The following is a 24,433-nucleotide window of genomic DNA, read 5'->3' on the forward strand; positions in this document are numbered from 1 at the left end:
AGCCTCTCGCAAGATCATGAACTATGCAGAGCTCTGCCAGCTCAGAGTTATCCCAGAGCACACAGTGCACACCACAAGGCGGCACCAGAGCACAGTGCATAGTTGAGGTGCAGTCAGCAGCAGTGACCAACAGCATGCAACAAGTCAACAGAATTCTCTTAAAAGGTAGTGGTCAAGAGTGGATTTAAGGATGGGAACAATAAGAGAGGCTGAATAGGGAGAAGTGAGATGTTAGCAAGAGGTTGTCGTCTCATGTTGAACAGCAGATGGGTGAGGGAACAGAGGTCAGTTGGAAGAATCGGTATTTAAAAAGACAAAAAACGGTCTGCATAGGCTAGAAGTGGGATGCACAAGGGATATATAGGTAAGAGTAGTAAAGAGACTTGGAGAAGAGAATGGATAGGAAAAGCCCATTCAGATGTTCAGGATCTCTGATATTCACTCATCTCAACGTTACAAATCTTGCTTTAGTGGTCTTAGCTTCATTTAAACCATGTACCCAATTATAAGACCAACTCATTCATAAAGGTCACATCAAACAAATAAAAGAAAAGAAAAGCTTTCTAGATAAACTGGTCTTTTTCCAGGTTCTTTGCCCAATGCCAGTTAAGAAAAAAGTAGTTTCCTTCTCAGACATCCTGCAGCTACAGTATTTGTTTTACCTGCGTTGAGAGGCTTTGGTTGTACTATACCTGGCAACAGATTGCATAACTTTTGAAGAGGTATCTTTTAGGGTGTCCTTCAGGTTATCCTTCAAGTTGCTGAAGAGTCTCCCTGCTCCTCCTTTCACCATGTCTAGTAAGCCTCCCCCATAGGTAGATTCCATATCTGGCGACGATGCCCCTTTAAACAAAAAGGAAAAACCCACACAGCACAGATGTCACTCATTCAAAGCAAAGAGCATACTGCCAACAGGCACTCTACTTTAGCCTCGTGGTAACACAGCTGACTGCTTTGCTTAAGAGCAGGAAACAGGTTACTTTCACGGGTCTCCAGCTAAATACTGATTTTCAGAGTTGTGGAAGCACTCCTGCTAGCCAAGGTGAAGATTTTTAGGAGTTGCTAGCATTGTATGCAAGGCAGCAGGTTGACAGTCTATAGCAGGGGTGGCCAAACCCCAGCTCTTTTGCAGTTAAAGTGCAGCTCCCAGAGCCTCCCACACCCCACCATTCTCCGCCTATGGGGGGGGGTGCTCAGGGCTTCTGCCCTGCGGCAGGGTGGGGCTAGGGGCTTCTGCCAGAGACAACTGCTAACTGTAAGAGTGGGGGGTGGCCACAATTTGAAGGTTCAGCCCTCCCAACATCTTGAGTCACACACCCCCAGGCACACTCCCCCTCTTTCCCTCAGTGGCCCCTCCCTGCAGCTCCCAGGTGTTTGCTGCTGCCTCTCCATGCAGAGCTAACAGCTGGGAGCTGCAAGGAGGTGTCTCTGCTTTAGCTCCTTGGGGAGAGGCAGCAGCAAAAGAAGCTGAAGCCCCAAGCTCCAGCAGGTGCCACCTGCAGGGCAGAACCCCTAAGCCCCAGCAGGTGTGTCCCAGCTCTCGAACATGTGACGATGGTCATATGCAGCTTGAAGGGTCAGTAAGTTTGCCTCTCCTGGTCTATAGAATAGGCACAGTATGGGCAAGAGTAGTACAAGCTATGCTACTTTTTGCCTCAACCCAGCCTCTGGGTACAAGCAGAATTCGTTACAGAAAGAGAAACCTTGATGGAAACTGGACTTCTCTACCATGAAATGGAGGCAATGATCTCAGCAACTCTTTTCACAGCTGATGTGGTCACCAGCCTGATGCATCTCAGAAGTCAAAGGCTCGGTCTCCCAATTACCAGTCCCTTAACATCTAGTCTCCTAGGAGAAATACAAACCAATAGCTTTTCTATTCTCTGCCTTCCACCCTCGTAATACACGCAATATGCAAGAGGGGATGATAGTAGGCATCCCATTTCACAGACAGGGTATCTTGGGAGTGGAGATAGTCATGGGGTTGCATGTTCCTGGCAATATCCGTTGTCAAAAGGCAAGGTAGGTGTGTCAATTTTACTGGGGGAGGGTGAGCAGAATGTTGTTTTTTTTTTTTGTTTGTTTTTGTTACACTTCAATATAATTATTTCAACACCTGGGTAATAATTAATGTATACAGAATGGGAAGAGGAGGCAATGTTTTATGCTAAGTGCATGTCTTCATAAATGTGATTTTATGCTAAGATAAAACAGAGCAAAACAAACAAAACAAAACAGAGTGTTAGTATGGTGGGATGCAATGAATCAGGCAGGCAGCCACAGAGGCGCCAAGGCAGGGCGGCAGTAAGCCGCATGGGCCATGCGCCAGCAGGCCAGGGCTGGCTGGCGGCGGGAGGCGGGCTGTTGGCCGCCGCGCGGTCCGCTGGTCCCGGTCCCCACCGGGGCCACACCGGGCGACGCCCGCCGGCCCGCCCGGCCACGGACCGGACCGCAGGCAAGCCGCAGGAGGCAGCCTGCCCGCCATGCTTGGGGCGGCAAAATTCCTAGAGCCGCCCCTGGTTCTTATACGCAGTATATCCTACACGTCACAAATCAAAAAAGTGATTTGATATTTATTTTTATTGTAATCATCATCAATAATTAAGTTATGAAAACATTTGTTATGGATGCAGAATCTCTGTTAATTTCCAGCTGAGAATATTGTTCTGGAAGTGACTGCCAATTATGTTATAGATTGCAGTACACAAGTTCTTTTATTTCATTCTGCAACTGAACTGCAAAGCATCAGTCTAGCAAAAGATTTAAAAATCCTTTGATTATCTATAAATTAAGGCTACGTTTTAGTCACACGTGTTTTTAGTAAAAGTCATGGACAGGTCACAGACAGTACACAAAAATTCATGGCCTGTGACCTGTCATAGAATATCAGGGTTGGAAGGGGCCTCAGGAGGTTATCTAGCCCAACCCCCTGCTCAAAGCAGGACCAATCCCCAACTAAATCATCCCAGCCAAGGCTTTGTCAAGCCGGGCCTTAAAAACCTCTAAGGAAGGAGATTCCACCACCTTGTATTATATACCCCGACTGACTAAATCTTGGGTAGGGGGGCAGCCTGGGGGGCGCCATGCGTGATCTGGGTGGAGCAACCTGGGACCCCTGTTGGTGCTGAGGGGGCAGGCAGCAGCACATGGCCTGGGACCCCTCTGGTGCTGGGGCAGAGGGTTGTTGGGACTACAAGGCTCCCTACCTAGCTCTGCATGCTGCCTCCGCCCTGAGCGCCAGCTCCATAGCTCCCATTGGCCAGGAACCATGGCCAATGGGAGTTACAGGGGCGGTGCCTGCAGGTGGAGGCAGCACAGGGAGCTGTCTGCTAGGAGCTGAGGGAGGAGGATGTTGCCGCTTCCAAGGAGCCCCCCTCCCTGAGGTAAATGCTGCCCAGAGCCCTCACACCCCGCCCCCGTGCCCCAACCTCCTGTCCTGACCCCCCTCCCACACCCAAACTACTGTTGCTGCTGGGGGTGGGGTGGCCAAAGACTGCCTCAGCAGCGGCCAGTGCAGCTGGCCCAGGTGCTGCCCGAGCTGCTCTACAAAGTAAATCCAGTTTCTACTTTGCTATAAACTGCCAATCCTATGTCCCTATTTAAATAATTTACACTACACTTGCTGTTTAAAAATCCAACAGTAATGGAGACCATATAATGAACCAATGGATTCTATCGTTTGAGAGTTATGCTATTATCACCTTTTATCTAAGGCATGTTTAGCATATGGTATTGTGGTAGTTTCGGACTACAGGTCTGTCACATCTTAGGCGCATTTAACATACGTGATTTCAGCTCTACGCGGTCGGCAAAAACAAGAGAAAAATAACAATTTAAATACTGTTTCTGTAGTGTGGGCGATTCCGCCCGCCATTACACTCAATGTAATTTTGACTATACGCGATTTTTGCTTTACGCGCTGACTGCGAAACGTCACCCCAGCGTAAGATGAGACAGACCTGTAGTTAGAATGGGATCCCCTACAGAAGCTGTAAAATTTAGGACTGGTCAGCTGATACTTCTGCTCATTAGGAGAGCTTTACCTGTGCTTCTTACTACCTTTGGAAGGTAGATACTACTCCCTTCCACCCCCCCCACTTCTAAATAGCCATACGGTAGTAAGAGACTGATTAAAGTAAGGTGTTGGCTTTCAACTGAAGTAAGATGAGCGTATGACAGGGGAATATGGAAGAACAGTACAGAGAGATCAACATCTGATATTTCTAACATATAAGAAAGTGGGAGGGAGTTTTGTACTCAAAGATACTCTTGGTTTTTTCAATTCACCTTTAAGAGAACCGAGGGGAAACAGTAGAGAACATGGAAATAGAGGAAGTAGCTGAAGATAGGTGGTAGTCAACCTTCAAAAATTTGTGGAAGGAACTAAGAACATACTGAAAAGGCTGACCAAAAATATGTATAAATATGTGCAACAGTTAGAAAGTGAATGCCTGGGGAGGTGTCAGGGGAAAAAAAAATAGAGAGGAGAGAGAGAGAGACTGACAAAAGAAAATTTAAGAGCCATCTTCATGGAGAACAAGAAAATTAAGACTGATGCAAAGATAGAACAAATAAGTCCATACGTGCTACAGATAGACATGGTGCTGGAAAACAATTGAAGAAACTCAAGCTGTTACCACTGAAAAGCTTAGATAGTTGGTGTCAAGCAACTGAGAGCATAGAACCAATAATGAAGGTTCAACAACGGGCAGTTATCACAGTTATCCATCCTACACACATTGAGAAGCCGACATTACACCAGCACTTGACATAAAACCTTGGTAGTTACTGGACCCGGTATCTTCTAGTCATTGAATTGGAAGTGTGTCCTATGATCTGACAGATAAAGCGAATTTCCTAGTTACAAGATACTGTGCAGATCCCTTAGACAATTTACAAGAGAACAAAGTGACATTTCATTCTAGAGATAGTGTATCTTGAAGCTTTATCCTTTAATTATAGAGAATACATATTCGTCAGCAGCTCCTCTGTCCCTAGCAAACAAACACTCTCTCCCAAAGCCATGCAAAAGTGTTTAAAACCAGAACAAATCAGTATCACTGAGCAAAAGTGATAGAGCATCTCACATGCTAAGCAAACAACAGATGCTGAAACCAGGAATTAATCCACGATAAGAAAAGGACTGTAAAATGACAGTCTGTTCAAGTAATTTCTACATAGTCATTTCTTTTTACAGAAATGGAAATCCCAGGTTTTTTTGGCTTGTTTGTCTTATACATGCTAACTCGTGAGGCAATATTTTTACTGTTGAAAAAAGAGAAAGCTGATTCTGCAAGTGCAGACATTAATTTTTAAAAAAATATTAACTATATCATATCATGTGTCTGAATTAACCAGGATAAACATTGAGAGAGACAAGGTGGGTGAGGCAATATCTTTTATTGGACCAACTTCTGTTGGTGGAAGGGAAAAAGCTTTTGAGCTTTAAAGAGCTCTTCTTCTGATTACCTTCTCTTGAGTGTCCACACTAGCTTGGATCCAAAGCTAGACAAACTAGTATGGACACTCTGGACACCTTCTCCAGGCCTAAGGAAGAGCTCTGAAGTTCAAAAGCTTGTCCCTTCCACCAACGGAGGTTGGTCCAATAAAAAAAGGTATTACATCACCTATCGTGTCTCTTTCAGATCCTGGGACCAACACAGCTACAACACTGCAAACAGGATAAATATTGTTGTATTTGCACCATCTGAATTGTTATCCCATATAGCTTGCAAGTTATGTTAGTTAGCCACCACTAGCCTTTGCAGCTCCAGTGCAAAGTCTAGTCAACACTACTACCACCCATGATTCAGATTCCCAGATCAGATTCCACTTCTGGGAGCGCATTTGTCATATAAAACAGGATATGCTGATATCTCTCATATCTATCTGATATGAATGATACATGCAGACACAGTTGACCAGCAGCAGACAGAGTCTAGGTTGACAAAACTTGACGAAACTTTTGACACTTCTTTGGTCTTCGGGTACTTTCAAAAAACCAAAAAAAAACAAAAGTGGTGGCAGTGTGTTGGCGGTGGTGTGGGAGCACTGGCCAACACCACACTCTCTCCAACACCACAGGCTGGGCTAAAGTATTCTGCTGCAAAAGTACAAAAAAAACACAAAACCACTTACACACATCCACTGTTTTTAGTGTGCTGGCTGTGAGCCAGCCATGTGTGCTAAAAATCGTAGAGTGTAGACAATCCTATCCTCCTACTAATGTCCTAACAAAAAACTCTGTTCCATTCTGTAGATGAAGAAATCAATAGAACTTCAGCAGTACTGTACCTACAGTTACTCTCTTCTTTTTAAATGGCAATCAGACTGTTTGAGGCAGGAATTACAGAGATTTTAAAAAAAGCAACACAACTTAGATTCAATTGACAACCTCTGCTAAAATTCCACTTAATTATGGTTTTCAAAACTGTTAATTAGAAGAATCAGTAGCCCTGGTGTAGTTCTAATGAAGACAATCAACAACCAAGGATCATAGCTGAATTTAAGGGAACACCTCACAATATAAGCTGTTCTCTGAATACCAGAGGGAATGATTCAGACCCTAACATACAGCTCAACAGATTGACACAAGCTTGGTAGGGATGGTACAGTTGCAGTGCAAATGTTCTTTTTCTTTTCAGCAAGAAGAAGATATAAAAAAGAAATAAAGATAATAAATATAATGCAATATAAGCATCCTCCTTAACATGTGCAGGCAGCAGGCACATTTTGTAGTGTTGTTTGCAGACTGTACATTAGCAGTGTGGGGAACTAGGCTGCTGCACAAGACCATGAGATTCCCCTTTCCCCTTCCCCCCACTCCCAGGAAGGAGCAATTGTGTTGCAAGTGCCCATTTGCTTATGCTTTAACAATATTAGAAGTATTAATTAAAACCCATAAACATATATGTGAAATTCAGTGTTAAAACCTAGTAATGTTTTATTCTACAATGTTAGAAGTGTGCCAGTGTATCTTCATAAAAATACACCCCTGCAAGTTAGAATGGTAGGAGTACCCCACCTGGCCCTCAATCCAATAGTCTGCACATTTACTTATAACTCTAGTTAATTTTGACCTTGTGTTAAAATTACTGTCTAGTGATCTTATCCTTGTTTGTGAAGAACTGATTCTTGCTCAGTATGAGATTTTTGTTCTGTATGCAGCAGGAATCCTTTACTAATTCAATTATTGGATATTCACTGAAAAGCTTAAGTATTTCAGAGAGATTGTCACTTTTGACAGCTTCTAGCTCTGTATAATTTGGTCATTAGTTGCGATACAAGTTTTAGTTAAGGTATTTTGCCAACCATGACTTTTTACTTTTCCTAATAATGATGAAGCTTTTAATAGTGTTTTTAATGCACATGTAATGTAAAATGCTAGCGAAACAGAAGCTAACATGCCTCCCCTTTAAAAAAAATTGCATTAGCAATGACAATTTTTCCATCGTCTCACTTTTAAGATTACCAATCTGAGCCACTGATGTGGAAAAGTGACTGTTTGGTTCGTTTAGTTGACAAGTTTAAACATTCATCTGCATTCATTTTCAACAGGCAGCCTTTCATTCTGAAGATACCACACACTCATATTATCAGGCATACGTACCAGCTGCAGCTATTTATAATACAGCACTATTATGGTTATAGGCACCCTACCATATGGGATATCAGCCACTCCTCGATTAACCTACGAAAAGGGATGCAGTTGTTACTCTTAAATTTCTGCTAAATGCATCAGGTGTCTGCTTGGTTCTTGTCCAAGATAATCCCCTTGTGATAACCAAATAAAACTGATAAACCCCTATTCAGATCTCCCTCCCTGCTCCCCCCACAAAAATGTTAGGAGGTGCTGCTGCTCCTGGCACTGCCCTTTACTGTCACTTACAATAAGGCAAGGCACTCAGAATGCTATAGAACAGTTAAAAGGTATGAAAACAGTGCAAAGTCAAATAAAAGGGAGCCTTCTAAAAAGAGTGGGAGCTCACGCAGGAGTGGACTGATTGCAGCTGAAAAGGTGGACAAAGACATTTATAAAGGGAGAACAGGTCTGCCCCCTGGATGCCACACAGAAATACATCATAACTCCTGGAATACTGGTGCACATTTTTGGCTGGGATGCTGAAGTTGCATCATACTGGGGGACCAGTCAATTCACTTTTAACCAACCTAGATCCCTAGCCCAGCGTTTTCTCTTGGATGGCACCAAACTGGTGCCAGGGGGTCACAGGGAAAGCTCCATGACCCTAAATCAATCCCACTGCACCACTACAAATATGCTGCTGTGGGTAAAGAGATGGGCAGCTCCTTGAAACCCCCGCCCTCTCTCCCCACTCCTGATACAGCATCTAAATATAGCTGGCCACAGGAGCCATTCATGTACAGGATTAAAGGTGCAGGAAGCAGTGCCCTATTCCATGCTTTCTGCTTCTACTCTCACACTACCCCATTTTGCTGCAGAGCAGGAGTCCCAGCCTCCAGATACACCAATGGATCTTCCCTGGCATCAAGCAGCACATACCCTTTGGGGAGGGAAGGGACAGGAGGAGCAACAGAGGAGGAGGAGACCAAAGAACAACAACAATTCATTCAAAGTGGAAGAAAGACAAGATGAGAAAGATTTGAGTCAGAAGGGAAGAGAAGGAACAGCCTGGCATGATGGGATAGACTGGAGGAGCAATGGCCTAATGGACAGAGACCTGAGCCCAATTCCCAGCTCAGCCACAGATTTCCTCTATGACTTTGGGCAAGTCATTTCATCTATCCTGTGCCTCAGTTCCCCATCTGTAAAATGGGGATACCATCACCTCACAAGCCTGAGGAGGATAAAAGTCATTAATGACCAAGGTGCACTGATGCTACAGTGATGAGGACCACATAGGTACCTAGACAGAGAGGCATCTCCAACAGCAACACAAGGGTCAGGAACCATCGCCCTTCCCTCACCTTTAAACTTCTTCTCTTTCGAGTTTCAATTCCTTTACAATCAGTCTGATCTTGCTTATGCTCCTCTAGAGCCATTTCATTATTGGGCTCTCTCTGAAGAGGAAGAAGTCTTAACAGTGAAAGCCAACAGACCCACTGGAGGTTAGTTAAATAAATCTATTGTGCAAAGCTCACTGCTAGAGCTGGGACTAGAATCAGAGCTGCTGGTTCCAATCCAGTATTCTACATACATCTTCCCTGAATGCAGAGTTCTTAGAGACACTTCTTATGTAGTGTGTTTGCAGACAGATACTAGGATAGCGACTGAGACGATAGCAGAGATGAGTTGCCTATATTTTGACAAGAAGCTTCCACAAGCAGGTCACCTCAACCTGTGAGAAACCCAGGGTGCTAGGGATGCATGTGCTGGCAGCAACAGGTGCAGGGCTAGGACACTTTCCCATTTCAGTAAGGGAATTTTCTTATACCTTAGGAAGGAAACAAAAAGCCATTAAGCAAACAAGCATTTAAAATGCACTTTGCAAACTTCCAAGAGCTAGTCTGAATATTGTTGATAGGACAGTATTTAACTTGAAATGGGGGGCGAAGGTAGACATGCAAGGTCAGGAAATTAAATCAGATAAGGCCCTTCATTCAGACAATTAACAAACCAAGAAGTCCCCTTTAAGACAAAGGCAAACAGAAGTACACAGAAAGAGAGCAAAGGAATCAGGTTTACTTCAGCTTACCAACATCATTAGGGTACTCTCCATGGGACAGCTCCCAGTCCAGGAACATTTTTCTTCCCTATACTCTTGCATGTGCTCTCTGCTCCCTTTTGAGGGAGACTGAATAGTCACCAAGCCTCCAGGGCTAACCCCACCCTTCTCTCTTGCAGATTCCTGCAAGGAGAGCAGGCAGCTGTGGTCCTTGCAGCAAGTTAACCCTTTCTCACTCACTTCCCCCAAAGAATCAGGACTGTCCTCTCTCCTGGTACAATCTGGTCTACTTCAGAATAGGAGGGGAGGGATCTTTGGGGCTTTTTAAAAATTACATTATACCCATGGATAAGCAATCACTCGGAGAGGTAATTTAGTATTAGCAGTATCCAAAGAGAGAGTTACTCCACCAGCAGCACAGGTATAATCACCTTAATTGTCTCTTAAATATCATGGCAAAACTTTAACAAAGCAGCTCCCAGGAGTATGCTCCAGCACACTATGCTGAGAAAAAGTATCTTCCTGTTTCCCCCAGTGGTGGTGACTCCTGTAAATTGATGACAGCGTATATGTTAAATTTACTGTGGTAATAAAATAGAATATAACTTAAGTCAGAGTGGGAACTACAGATCAACTCAAAAATCAAAAAATGGAAGATTTCTATTTTCTTCTACATATCAGTGCTGCTTTCATTCTGAAAGTATTAAATGCTCTAATGAATATATGGGGTTCCATGATAGAAGTCTGACACTGTACTTAAAGGAGCTCAGCCAGCTCTGCAACTGACTTTGCACAGGTGCTTCAGTTCCCTGACCATTTCCAAATTTCTGGCTTTTTATGCCACATTTTCCCCCAAGGCACTTCACTTTACAGATCTTGGAATTGTTTTTTTCCTGACGTCATTACCATGGCAGCGTCAGGGATGTCATCTGAGTTTTGTTTTTAAACAAACTCTAAGACATACAAACACCTCTATAATTACGAGCCAGCACTTCTCTTCTAAATCAATGTTAAGCCACACAACAGCTCTGTGATATAGGCAAGAAGGGGTCTAATCCTGCATTCCCTGGGCCCCCAGAGCTGCCAGTGAAGTTTCTGAGTGCTTCAGCATTATCTGCATTTTTACAGAAGGGGAAAGTTAAATTTATGACTTGTTCAAGGCCAGAGGGAGTGTCAAGGAGATTGGAATTGAGGATATCCCAACTCACTTCTTTCCCTTAGACTATGAGTCTTGATGCTATCTTCCATACTTGTCTTTCATCAGTGCCTTTCATCAGAGACTCTCAAGTCATTTTATAAACATTAATGGAAATATACAAACCCACACTTGAAATGTGAAGGTGATTGTTATTTCTAAAGGACACTTCTCTGCACAGGTGACTCCTTTCAGCCACTCATAATGGATAATATTAAGAGCTGCAAGTGCTGTATTTGTCAAATATACTTGCAAGAGTAGCCATCAAAATCTAACAAGTGTTAGAGATAATCCTTTGCCCATGCCTATTTCTAATTGCAAATTGGAGGTGATCAGTTATATGCTGTGCACCTCCGAGATTCATCTAATTTAAATGAGACACTTAAAGCACCAAAGTGCATAGTAGTTTTGTAACTGGAACTCACTCACATTAATGAAAGTTAGCTGCATAAATCTCTCAGGCATCCAGGAAAGATTAGACCCTAAACTGTGCTTCTAAAGAATTAGCAAATTTGAAAGAAGAAATATTTAAGCTACAGCTTTTGCTCATTTGATCCAGTTGCCCTTTTAATTTTTGTATTAGTTTTTCAGTATTGTTAGATTCCCTAGAATCCTTCAAACACAGGTGTACAAAGCTTGTAACATGTATTGCTATTATAAAGCAATACCTGAGATGCTCAGTCCCTCTCAGAAACATACCTCATGAGCAAGATGTGCTCTGACAGAGTAGATCAGCAGAGCATAGTAATCAATTCCAAAGGCTTGATTACCCTTTGGGATCCCATTACACAAATTTCACTCCTGTACTTGTAGTAAATATCATTAAGACTTGCAAAGTGAACTTTTAAAACGGTACAACTTTTGTAGCGCAATGATGTAGCAGCTTAGCAATATTGCAGGGGCAGTCAGCTAACAAGCCAACAGCCTGTGGTTGCTCTGCCGTGACTGGTTATGTGAAGTATACAGCAGTAGGAAGAGGTTTGTTGCACTGTGGTCTAGTGCAGTGTTTCCCAAAGTAAAGTAGAGCATGTACCCCCACCCCCACCTCGCAGTGGAGGTGGGGGAGCATAGAGAGGTCTCAATTGTTCTCCAGAGTCTCAGCTTTCATTAGAAAGAGTCTCTAGTTGTTAGGGTTGCAAAGAAAACCTCAAAAAAGTGACCTGAGCGGAAGTAATGCAATGATGTTAGCTTGGGTCTGCAGACAGCCTGAGAAACAATAGTGCTGCAGTGTGAACTGCCTCATTCTTCCCCATGCGTGCTAACTCAAATGCCAATGATATTTAAAATGTAAATATTGTTGATGTTTCATTGCTGGTCTAAGAATGCAAGAAGATCTACACAATCTACACTGAGGGATCCCTCATTTTGGGTAGGCCTTTACAGGACAAGAGGGAGCACAATTGGTTACATTCTCCTGAAGTGGGGTTCCACTTTCAAAAGTTTGAGAAATATTGGTTGAGTGGATAATGCACTGGATTGGGAGTCAGGAGACCTGGAGTTTTATAGCCAGCTCTCCCACTGATCTGCCATGTGACCTTGGGCAAGTCACTATTTATGACAACTCTCTGCCCCTCACCCTTCGTCTTGTCCATTTTGGTTGTAATCCCTTTGGGACAAGGACAAAGTATATGTTTTTACGATGGCTAGCATGATGAGTTCCAATCTTGGTGGGGCATCTAGGCCCTACTGTAACACAAATAGGTAAGGGAATACAGCCTTTGACGAAGCACAATTGTGATTTTGATTGATTAAATTTGATCAGAGAGAGGGTTCTAACTGAAAGTTTTGATTAGCTGTTTTCTATGAAGAGTAAATGACTTTTCTGGGTACTGTTCTAGTGAAAGAGTTATAAAAGGCAGTGATTTATCATATTTCTTGGCACTAACACTTGTTTATGAAGTTACAGTCTACATCTATCAAAGCACAGATGCATTCTCTCAGACATTCATCTAGGAAATAACCAGTATATACTGGAGCACAGTTCCATGTAAAATGGCCGTACATTAAGATCATCATCCAACTATTCCTTTATCAGTAAACACTCACACCACGAAAACTTATGTTCCAATACATCTGTTAGTCTTAAAGGTGCCACAGGACTCTCTGTTGCTTTTTACAGATCCAGACTAACACGGCTACCCCTCTGATACTTTTTTGAAGGCTGCAAGTTAGACAATTCTCTAGGGCAGTGGTTTTAAACCTGTGGTCTGCAGACCCCCGGAGGTCCACAGATTATATGTAAGATTACCAAAGGGGTCTGAAACTCTATTTGACATTTTTTAAGGGTCTTCAAATGAAAAAAAGTTGAAAACCACTTCTGTAGGAAGCTGGTAACCTAACCAATTAACCTCTCCTCTACACCCCATTCTCTCCTCCCTCTCAAACCCAAAGTCAGGAAGAAACAAGGAAAAAGACTTATCTGACTTGACTGATCATGTCCGTTTCCCTTCACAATGCAGGATAATAGTCCACCAATTCAACGACAAGTTGATGATTACAAATATAAAAGTATAGGAACTGCCATACTGGGTCACCCCAGTATCCTGTTTCCAACAATAACCAGTACCAGAGCTTCAGGGGAAATGTACAGAACAGGGCAGTTTGAGTGATCCACCCCTGTCTTACAGTGCATGAGAGGAATGGTTGAGGAGGAGTTTGGTTCCTTTCAGGGATTACATTACTGGTTACCTATTTCTTCTTTAAAGGCTGGCCATCGTTTGGAGAACATAGTAGTGTCCATGGAACCAGAATAAGAAGTGGCTTTCCAGTGCGGTGGAGGACACCCGCCACCTCTGCCAGAGAGATGTTTCTGCTAATGCTCACCCCTCTACATATTGCTGAGGAGGAGTTGGGTGAGCTACAAAGGTCCTGCCATTAAACCTGAAGAGACAGCTTGAATTTCTGCCAGACCAGAAATTTGCTGAATTATGTTACAGAACTGGGATGGAATTTGAGAGGAAATTGATTCTATTTTAAACAAGCAGGCAGAGTTCCTATGGAAAAGGAACAGAGGACCACAGAAAAACTTCCACCTAACCCTTTGTCTTGCCAGAAAGTCCAGCCCGAGTCCAGCACACCACATTGAATGGGACAGGAAAACAGTTGGACTTCAACTGTATTTTCTTCCCAGAACTTTTGCATTAACACTGCAAGCCAGTCGCCTCTTTGCTGCTAAGAGACATGACCTTGTATTTGTGCAACTGCTGGAGGGATGCTTCACACACCCTCACATCCCCCAGCTTCTTCAGGGCGGCTCAGCGCAGGGAGAGGATAGACACCAGGGACTGGGAATGGTAATAACATTTTGAAATTGTCATAGTGGGATTGGACTGCTCTGATGTTCCTTGGACAACTATATGTTTCCCTTTCCCTTCCGGGACCTAGACAGCCCCACACACAAGCAATCAAAGACCCTGCTTCATGCCGGTCCTATTCATAAGGGGAAGGAAAAACAGTGTGGGGGGGGAGAAAGGTGCTGTTGGGGGGGTCTTTGCACAACCATAAGTGTCATGAAACTGTTCCAGAGGTGAAAGTAAGCCGGTCCGGTCCGGTCTGGTCCGGCGTACCGGCAAGAGCCAGTATGCCGTGCCGGACTGCACTGGCTTCTGCGGCGGGGATTTAAAGGGCTCTGGGCTCCCACAAGAGGCATTTCATTACGTCCTGTGTGAATTATCTAGAGTCACAGAAATGCAGGGCTGTAAGGACCTCTGGAGGTCACCCTGTCCATCCCTCTATACTGAGGCAGGATTAGACTATCCCTGAGAAGTGTTAGTTTAAAAAACCCAAAGTCAGGGATCACCCAGCCTCCAGGAATGCTGCTCACTCAAAAGATGCAGTACTAATAAGTAACTTGCACACTCATCCCTAGCATTTACATCAATTTAAATATTTTGTCCAAATACTGATTTTACTAAACCTGTAACACCCATGTTTTGGCTACAACTTTTATCTGGAGTTCTGTGCACATCAGGCAGAAACTGCCTCCAGACTTTATATATGTCCCAAATGGTTTTAATGACTTCAAAGGAGGGATAGCTCAGTGGTTTGAGCATTAGCCTGCTATACCCAGGGTTGTGAGCTCAATCCTTGAGGAGACCATTTAGGGCTCAGGGGTAAAAATCTGTCTGGGGATTGGTCCTGCTTTGAGCAGGAGGCTGGACTAGATGATCTCCTGAGGTCCCTTCCAGCCCTGATAGTCTATGAAAGGCAAGTTCCTGGACAGTCTACTTTTGGAAAGTTGCTGGGCCTTATTCTCTCCTGTAGGGGCATGAGTGACTCTGCCTGAAAGGGAGAATAGGATCCCTCACAGGGGTGTTGTGCAGATAAAAGCATTAAAAGATTGGAAGGCCCTTAGATATTAAGGTAATGGGGGCTATGTAAGTAACTAAAATAGAGAGTCTTGAATACAGTAAGTAACACATTATTCTGTGCATAAGAAGTTGAAGAAGTATTGGCCATGGTGGCCATGTACAAATTGAAAGGTGCAGAGCATTGTTGCAGGTTCTTGCCATGCAGGACAATGCATTGTAATAGAGACTCCAAGAGAAATCTTCAATACTTGCAGGAATGAGCTTTGTTTATTATGCAGTCACTGCTACTGTACAGAAAAGCTATGTCCACTCCTAGACAGTAAGTCCTAGTGGCTAGAGCAACGGACTGGGAGTCAGGAGACCTGGGTTCTAGTCCTGACATTGCTAGTGATCTACTAGATGACCTTTGGCAAGTCACTTTCCCTTCTCTGTCTCTCAATATCCCCACTTGTAACATGGGGATAATGATACTGACCTCCTTTGTAAGGCACTTGGAAATCTACCAATGAAAAGTGCTACATGTGAATATTCTAGCAATTAAATTCCACATGTAATTTTTCTTCAGTTTCTTTCAATTTCAAATCGTTGTCCCCCACCAGCTCATGTAAACATACAGCACTATAAATTCCATCGATAATCCTTACATTTGTTTACAAATTTATAAAACCAACACAGAATGACCACATCAAGTAATTTTTTTATGAGTAAAGCCTTAAGGTTTTATAATCAAACTGCCTACATATAAACTTCATGACATTTTTGAGAACTCTAGGAAATATTACTGCTGTTTCTTCAGAACTTTACAAGTTTGCCTCATTGTCTACTCTAAACAATATTCCTTAACAACAACAAGCAGATATATTTTAAGGGAGAGGTACAAAATAACCCAGTGTTACGAGTGACCTGAGCAAAACATCTGCATTCTGAACAATTCCCCTCTCCCCCTGCCTTCCCCATTGGTCAATCAAGTTTATTTATACCAAATGAAAGATCTTCCTTGTTTGTGAAATTTACATTATGAGGAGCAAAATGTGTTAGCAGTCAAAGTGATTAAGTGCTGAAACTTGTCAAAGCCATGAAACTTGTTTTTAAAGTTTACACTAAAACTAAAACTGAGAAAAAACAACATGTAAAGCTACTGCCACATCACACGCAAGAAGAATCAGGCCATGCTATTCAGTGTTCAAAACAAAGAGGCTTATGAAATGGAACCTTCTCTTTTAAAAATGCAGAGACACAAAACAAAGCAGACATTGTCTGAGAGATGCTGTATCTCATTGCCAGTGATATGGAGATGTCTCTCTCCTGACTCACTCAGGGGTAAGCACCAACACACAAGGTTTTGATTTGTGGGTATGCAAATTTAAAATAGTTAAAGAAATCCTGACTTTACACTTCCAATGGATTCTAGATAATTTTCAGATTATGAATAATTTAAGAACACTGTACAAGACCAATGTGAATAGGAATTTCATTAGTTTTATTAAGTGTGTTTGTTTAACCAAACACTCATTTTCTTTCAATATTCAGCTTGTTAGTGCGAGAGAGCATTATTACACATCACAGCGGAAGCAAGAAGCTCATTTTACTCCTCCATTGCCTATTCCTCGTTCTCTAACCACTTTCAGCCGCCCATAAACTCTTCTCCATATTCCGTATCAGGTATTATTTTTTTCTGTAATATTTGTTTTATATTTTCTGTCTCTTTCCACTTTTGCTCAAATCTTCCATTGCTAAATTTTGCCTTTTTTGTCCTCTTTCTAAGTTCAATCCACTCTAAGGCTGAGTACACACTACCTCTTACATCCATATAAGTTCAGCTGCGCTGCTGTAAGCTCTGTAGTGTAGCCATAGCCTAAGATTCCTCTCTGGAGGTTGGTCCTTCAGATTATTCTTGAACAAAGATAAGCAGTGAACCTATTAAAATGACATAGGGAAGTCTTGTAATGGTGGCAGTCTGGGACGATTTTCTACTCAAAGTATGCAGCTGCAGTTTGGCCCCCGGTACATATACAAATACATTATGATACAGCCCTAGGAGCGGTGAAGGGCTGGAGCATGCTCAGTGACAATGGAATCTTTTAGCATTAGCAATTCTCTACTGAGCATGTGCAAACTAAGATTTTTTTTTTCCAAAGATTTATAAATTGGCCAAATTTAGGCAGATTTTTACAGGGACAGCAAAAGGCGTATCCCTGATACAAAGACCAGCCATATTTCAAATCCCTGCTCCAAAGCATAGGGATGGTAGAGCTGGTCAAAGAAAAGGGCTCAAGATGTAGTTTTTAAAAAAATATGGGCAAAACTGTGTTTTCTCCCCTAGCCTTGTTCTTGGCAATAACTGGACTATTTTGCCTTAAATTTTCTTGAAAAAATTCAAAGACCCAGCATGGAAAGTTTCAGCTGAAACGATTAAAGTTTGGCAAAGTTATATGCAACTGAACACAGGGTCTTATAATGGAAATTGTTAGTCAATCTTAATAAGCACTGATATCAGCCCTATCTGGAATATAATGACTGAGAACAAAAACGATGAAACTATGAGCTAAATCCATGAATCCTACCAGTAAATTTTCAGCATTACTGTGGGTCATTTATACCTTTGCACTCCTACTTAATCAAAACAAAAAGTAAAGTCAACACAATTGCAATTTGAACCAGAATGTTAAAATTTCATGTCTTATGTTGTGTCAGAGAGAAACAAAGTTCAAATTATTTAAATAAAACAAATTCCCTACCTTGTATTACCAACAGCTTAAATTATTCAAACAGGAACTTTCTCCATTTCACTCAGCTTGGACAATGGCCACAGACCAGTCAGATCGTCTCGTTTTCATGTGCTAACACAATGTTGTGGGGCTTGGACCAAACACATTTACATGTTACAGAATCATTGTAAGGGGATGTTCAGATCAAAACATGATTTACTTTAGTTAAAATCTCCCATTCTAGTCATATTACATTTTGTAATTTATATATTATATATACACCCCCACACCATATCTATTTGCCTGAAAGTGACTTTTTTCCCCAGATATGCCAAGATATGGTTTTAGTTAACTTAATCCTTCAAAAAAAATTTTTAAAAGGTATTCTTTCATTCTACCTGCACAAGTATCTGGGAAGTTAGAATATAGCCTAAAGGTTTGGTTATTTTTATTGCAAGGAGTTATTTATAGGATTGCAAGCCTATGTTTGGACCTACTTTCAATCTTTAAGTACCATCCAAAAAAGGTTTAGTATTTGTTTTGTTTTGTTTTTTAACTAGAGGGCCAGATTTTGAGCTGGGATAAATTATCACAACTGCACTGACTTTACTACGCCAGCTGAGGTTCTGAGCCAGAATTCCCAATGTTATGTCTTCACCATAATCCGATTATCCTTCACCACCCTCAGTTCCCTAATTACTTTATAACGTATCTACATCTACACTTTCCTATGCTTCTAGAGTAATGAAGCTACCTTAAATTGAATGTTGTCAAAATGCGGCTCTTAAACAATATTTTCTTCACAGAACAGAAAAAACATACAGTGCCTACCTGGAATAAAAGGAATATATTTTGTACATCTGTCTATATTTCACACTGTCGGTCTCTGGGCACTCCTCCTCCTTCTATGCATAAACAAGTCCCATTAATCTTACATGACTTGAGAAGACAATATGTTAAAACCTGCAAACCTAAAACACCACCAAATCAAGTGAAAGCCAGAGTTTGATCAAACCCAAACCCATCTATGTCATGAAGTGTTGGTATTTACATTGGAACCATATAGCCAATCCGAGGTTATGCCCCAATTTCTGGCACTATTTTCTCCTCTGAGTTTTCCTTGTGTAATGTGACTGGCACTTTATTAAAGTACTATTGACACAGTGAAGATCATTCTTAAATGTAACAGTAAGAAACACTACCAGCAACGTAACAGCATCAAAACTATGGGTCCAGTTCACTTCACGGCCAGAGGAACCCAAACTCCAGCACCCTAGTGCACCAGGAGTGCAGGTGGTACAGGCTACCAGTAACACCTGCTCTCCTGAGTGCCCAGGCCCAGTGAGTGCAGCCCCCAAAGTGGGTATTGCTTGCCTAAGAGGGATCCAGAGTAGGTCAACTGGAAAATGTGCTCATTAAGCCTTCATCAATGAGACTCCTATGGAGCTCCAGATAGATTTTAAAGCTGCCCTTCCCCATTGGAACACCTGCAGGAGATCAGCAACGATTTCTCCTCAGCCACTGGTGTAAGTCTGGCTTAATAGGAGGGGTTGCTATTTGACTCTGGAAACTTCTTTCAAATGTACTGATACAGCAAAGAGCTGAAGGGCCTGATTCCCCGCTGTTACTCCAGTTTTACAGAATGGTTCTTCGGTGGAGTTCCACTAGTGCAGAAGTGACGTGATGCAGTGAAGTCTGGGGTCCCCAGTCTTTCACTGCACCCAAAGACATGCAGGACAGAGGTGCAGTAACAACTGTCTCAGCCAAACATGCCAAGTCATTGCATTCTTGGCATCTTGTATTCTGAACAGTCCCAAGATGCCTGACAACTTAAAGCTACACCAAGGGATCACTTTTCCCACCACCCAAATACAGTCAACTCCGTGATAGAAATATGGCAACTATTCCAGAACCAGCATACCAACACTAACACAAAACATAATTTAACATGGGAAGTGAAGAATATTGTATCCTGTTGAAAAGCCAGGGGAAAGTCATGTCAGTAGAAAGTAAATGAGTTATAATCTGGCCAGAAGACCCCATCATGGATTATATATTGTATATTCTGAATATACAATATGTAATCCATATAAAAAATAAATCAGGAATCACTTTCTGTCATCCAAAAAAAATAAAAAAGCACAGAACAATTTTCCTTGACACCATGATAAGGCATTGGTTTAGAGAGAAAAGTACTACTCACTGAATCACCAACATCACTTCTTGCAGCATTTAGGTGTCTGGGATTGGCTGTCAGCTACACTGGCCTGTTCTGACACTAACCATCTTGTGACACTGCACATCACAACGGGAAGTTTTATACAGATTACCAAGAAAGATTATCTTGACATTTTTGCTGTGTGCTCCCTTTGATAACACATTTTACTAGGTTAGATTTACTGTCTTTGTCTTGTAGGACTAGCTAATTTCACCCACCTACCCATCCACATGTGTACAGCTTTAAAACCAAATGATGTGCTTACATTCATGAAGAACTCCCCAGTGGAAGTCAATGGGAACCACATGCACACCTGAGAGGTAGTTTCAGCTCTTAAAACTTGTTTTATTCTGCAGATTAGCTAAATTATATATGTATGTATTTACTGTAGACTACAACTGATAAAAAATCTCATTTGTAAACATAAAAAGTTTAATTGGAAAGACCAGGTGGAAGAAATGGACATCAAGTTTTAAGTAGAATATCATAGTTGATCCAGTATTCCTGTTCTTGCTGAGAATACTCCATCCATCCAAAAATGGTCTCACTTTTAGCAGAGACAAATCACTATCAAGAAATCTCATAAGCCAATTTCAAGAGCATATAAACAGAGTATTGTTGTTGCACTGTCTAGACACACAGTTGCTTGCAGTACCTCTGAAATTCATCAAATGGATATTATTAATCATGCTAATTACAGCAGTGCTCAAGGGCCAACCAAGAATGGGGTCCTAATGTGCAAGGTGCTGTACAGAGTAGTAGATTACTCTTGCCCTGAAGCACTTACAATCTAACTAGACAAGACAGACACAAGGTGGGGGAAGAGGTATAACACCCAAGCAGAGTGAACAATGTGACGGCATCAAATTGCATGTTCTATGATTTGTTGGGAGGGATGGGGGTTTAGATCAGGGGGGATCATCTAAATGGGGGCGGGGGAAGGAAGGGTGAGAGGAAGGGACAGGACAGGTAAGACGAGGACAAGAGAGGCAGGTGCGGAATAAAGCTGCAATGAAGAGACTGTAGGAGAGGAAGAGGGTTGGAGTACACAGCAAATCAATCAGCACAGGGCAGAGAAAGTCCAGTGAAACCTGTAGAAAGTTCTCTGAATGTCCAAAGGTCCATTCCCCAAAAGATGGAGTGTCTGGCTGGTTCCTCGCTGCAGTTTTTCCCCCAAGACTCCTTTGTGGTGTTGGTGGGGCACTCACTGGGGATGAAGTGAGCAGACACCTCATTCAAAGGGGCAGGAACTCGGCAGAGCATGGGGAGAGGTGGGCAAACAGACCTGCCCAGGACGCCTGGGCAGAGTAACAACAGCAAAAGATACCCCCAGTGAGAACTGCTGACTGAGCGAAAGGAAGTAAAATAGGCTAATAAGACTTCTCAACCATTAAAATCAAATACAACACAAGTGTAATGCAGAAGTGTTGGAGAAGTCCTGGAAACAGCCCTTCATCATTCAATGTATTTTGTGCATGCAAATTCTAGAAGTTCATAGTGGGAGTTATACAGTTAACCACACAGGGACTTTTGATATTTAGCAGTAGAACTTTTGATATGGCAGAAAATTGCATGAATACCTTTATATAGAAAAATACTATGTAAACACCACCATGAACACTTGTTTTTACCCAGGGAGAAAATAATGAAAATTGAACAAATAGCAGAGCAACTGCAAGAACACTCAAGTAACATACAAGTTAACATTAAGCAAAGGTCACCATTTGACATTTACTATACACTATTTGCCAGACCTAGCTAGATATAAATATTATCATCTGCCACACTTAGTTCCTCTATTTCTATTATTCTAATTAACTCCAAGACCAATTGCTTTAATAATATGTCAAAAATACAATATATAGGGGAAGGATAGCTCAGTGGTTTGAGCATTGGCCTGCTAAACCCAGGGTTGTGAGTTCAATCCTTGAGGTGGCTATTTAGGGATCTGGGGCAAAAATCTGTCTGAGGATTGATCCTACCCTGAGCAGGGGATTAGACTAGATGACCTCCTGAGGTCCCTTCCATCCCTGATAGTCTATGAAGTAGACCATAGCCTCCAAGTGTCTTGGATGGGTGCCTAGCTATGAAAACCTAGATAGCTAGAACTTAGCAACCTACTATGAATAAGCATCAGCTCACATGCTGAGTCAAACAAGCAAATCTAGCACTGACATCACACTATCAACTTAAAGTAGATTTCAATGTTCTCTCAGAGCAAGAGGCAGTTATAAACTAGAAAGACATGATTCATTTGCAAAAACCCTACTTAATCTGAACTTTCCCCAGATGTTTGTAAACATAACTATTTCTCCATATGGTACTTCTTATGCCATGAACTCTTTTCCTCAAGGAAGAAATTTTAATATATTTTAACATTGAATTCTTTTCATTACTTGTAGAGTGTCAGACTTAGTTTGACAGGTGTGCCTTGGGATTGAACTTCTCCATCCAAAGAATAAGTATTCAAGGAGACTGTGGTAGTGCAAACTTCCCTATATCATCCTCTAAGGGTGCTTAGACATCAGATTGGACCCATAGAGCTCAAAAGGGTACTTCTGCGACTACTCAATATACGTTTCCACTCTAAAATTCTCTGAAAAAACTCTGAGTAGTAATTGTGATGTGACCACATGGCCCACTAGGAATTGGACTGAAACCAATTCATTTCTGCAGACATTGAAAGGCCATTATCAAGTAAGTATGTTCAAATCACTAGTGACTCAGGCAAATTTGAATATGTGACCTAGAGGTGACAGACTCTACATCCTATTACCAATCACATGGGCCATCTGGTCCCTCCACTGCAAGATTTAAAACACACACACACACACACACACACACACACACACACACACACACGTTCATGCAGCATGCATCAAAACTTATCTGATTTAATTCTACCAGTTGTTTTTACAACAAAATGATTACCAAATGACTTCAAAAGAAATCAATAAAGTATTCAGGATTTCTCCCCCTTTTATTGATTCCCATTTACCACGGTTTCACAACAGCTTTTCTTCTCTTTGGGGGAAATTACAAAGAAATCGGTTGCAATGACAGTCATTTGCCTTTAATTTCACACTATCAAGAAGTGTTTCTGATTTCCAGCTCTCTGAAATTGCATTGAATCTATGAATGACTTGACCACCACCCAAACCACCTAGGTTACTACTCTTATGAAAGCTGTTAGAGCGGACAAAGGATTTCTGTTCAACATAGCATCAGCATCTTCAGGATAGTTGTTTCCTATTCAGTATATTTAGCTGCATAACAGCACAATGCATTTCTCATTTAGATAATGAACTCCCTCCTACTCTCCTAAACATGCTCATTCAAAAGATTTACCATGCCTGGGAAATGCACAGATTGCATTCCGATGAACAGTACAATTTCTTGCTATGGTTTCAAAAATGTCCTGCCATAAGAAGTGTCAGCAACCCCTCCCCCATAGGAACAATACATCAGCCCCAGCAGCCCCTGCGTCCCTTAGCAAGACAGAGCAGCAGCACCTGGGCTGTGTTTATTCCTTGGCTGGTAATGAACAGCTCTTTACAGTTGCAGGACCGGTCCCTGCCATCTCAGGTGTCCTCTCCCAGGGTGAGGATCACAGCCAGTGCAGCCAGGCCGATCCCCCCTTGCCAGCGCCTGGCTGGGCCAGTCAGCCCCAGCGAGGAGCAGGAAAGTGGGTCTGTAACACGATCCCCACCCCCCTCCCCGGCCAGCCCTCGGGGCGGGAAGCGGGAGAAAGGAGGCCCCTTACCTGAGCTGTCCATGGTGCTGCTGCTGCCGTCCAGAGGCTGCGGCTGCGGCTGCTGTCGGGCCGGGCTCCGGGCTGCGGCCAGCACGGCCGGGATCACCCCTTGCTTGCTGCCGCCGGCTCGCTCCTTGCTGCCCCCGCAGAAGTCACCGTTGCTCTCCACCAGCTGCAAAGATTCGTACCCGTCATTGCTGGGCTTTTTGCGGTAGCTCCCGAGCAGGCTCATGGGCGAGGCCGAAGGGGGGGAGGCTGCGCCGGCAGGGGCGGGAAATCGCACGCGCCTCGCCTTCCCCGGGGGGCAGAGGGGCCGCCGGGAGCAGCCCGAGCAGGGCCCTGCGTGCGGGGCGTGGGCCGCCGGCTCCGCTCCCCGGCTCGGCGCAGGGACTGAGCACAGCGCTCCCCGGCGGCCGCCACAGCCCAGCGCTGGGTGCTCGCAGGCTCGGCTCCGCTGGCCGGGAGCCAGCGCCTGTCTGGAGCCCGGGCCCGGAAGCGATCCGGGGGCGTCTGGCCCGGCCCGCGCCCTGCCTCTCGCGGCACCGGCAGGGAGGGGAGGGGAGGGGCGCGCATGGCAGCGGCCCCCGCCCGGCAGGGCAGCGGA

The 24,433-nt window shown here is 43.1% G+C and overlaps 1 protein-coding gene across 4 annotated transcripts in view; it reads right to left on the bottom strand.

Moving 5' to 3' along the window:
- Positions 1-24,076, bottom strand: part of DNAJC6 (DnaJ heat shock protein family (Hsp40) member C6) — a 60,292-nt gene extending 36,216 nt beyond the window's left edge. For 2 of the 4 annotated variants that reach the window (XM_039486260.1, XM_039486259.1), the window contains exons 1-2: positions 23,839-24,076; positions 693-843 (exon numbers count right to left, since the gene is read on the bottom strand). In XM_039486260.1, the coding sequence (XP_039342194.1) occupies positions 693-843; positions 23,839-24,061 (374 nt within the window). In that variant the 5' untranslated portion in view covers positions 24,062-24,076. Of the gene's footprint in view, positions 1-692; positions 844-9,674; positions 10,019-10,075; positions 10,305-23,838 lie in introns of those variants that run through there. The other 2 variants (XM_039486262.1, XM_039486261.1) reach the window with 2 other exon arrangements.
- Positions 24,077-24,433: the final 357 nt, after the last annotated feature.

This window comes from Mauremys reevesii, linkage group 8, assembly GCF_016161935.1.
Source record: "Mauremys reevesii isolate NIE-2019 linkage group 8, ASM1616193v1, whole genome shotgun sequence".
NCBI classification, from domain to species: domain Eukaryota; kingdom Metazoa; phylum Chordata; order Testudines; family Geoemydidae; genus Mauremys; species Mauremys reevesii.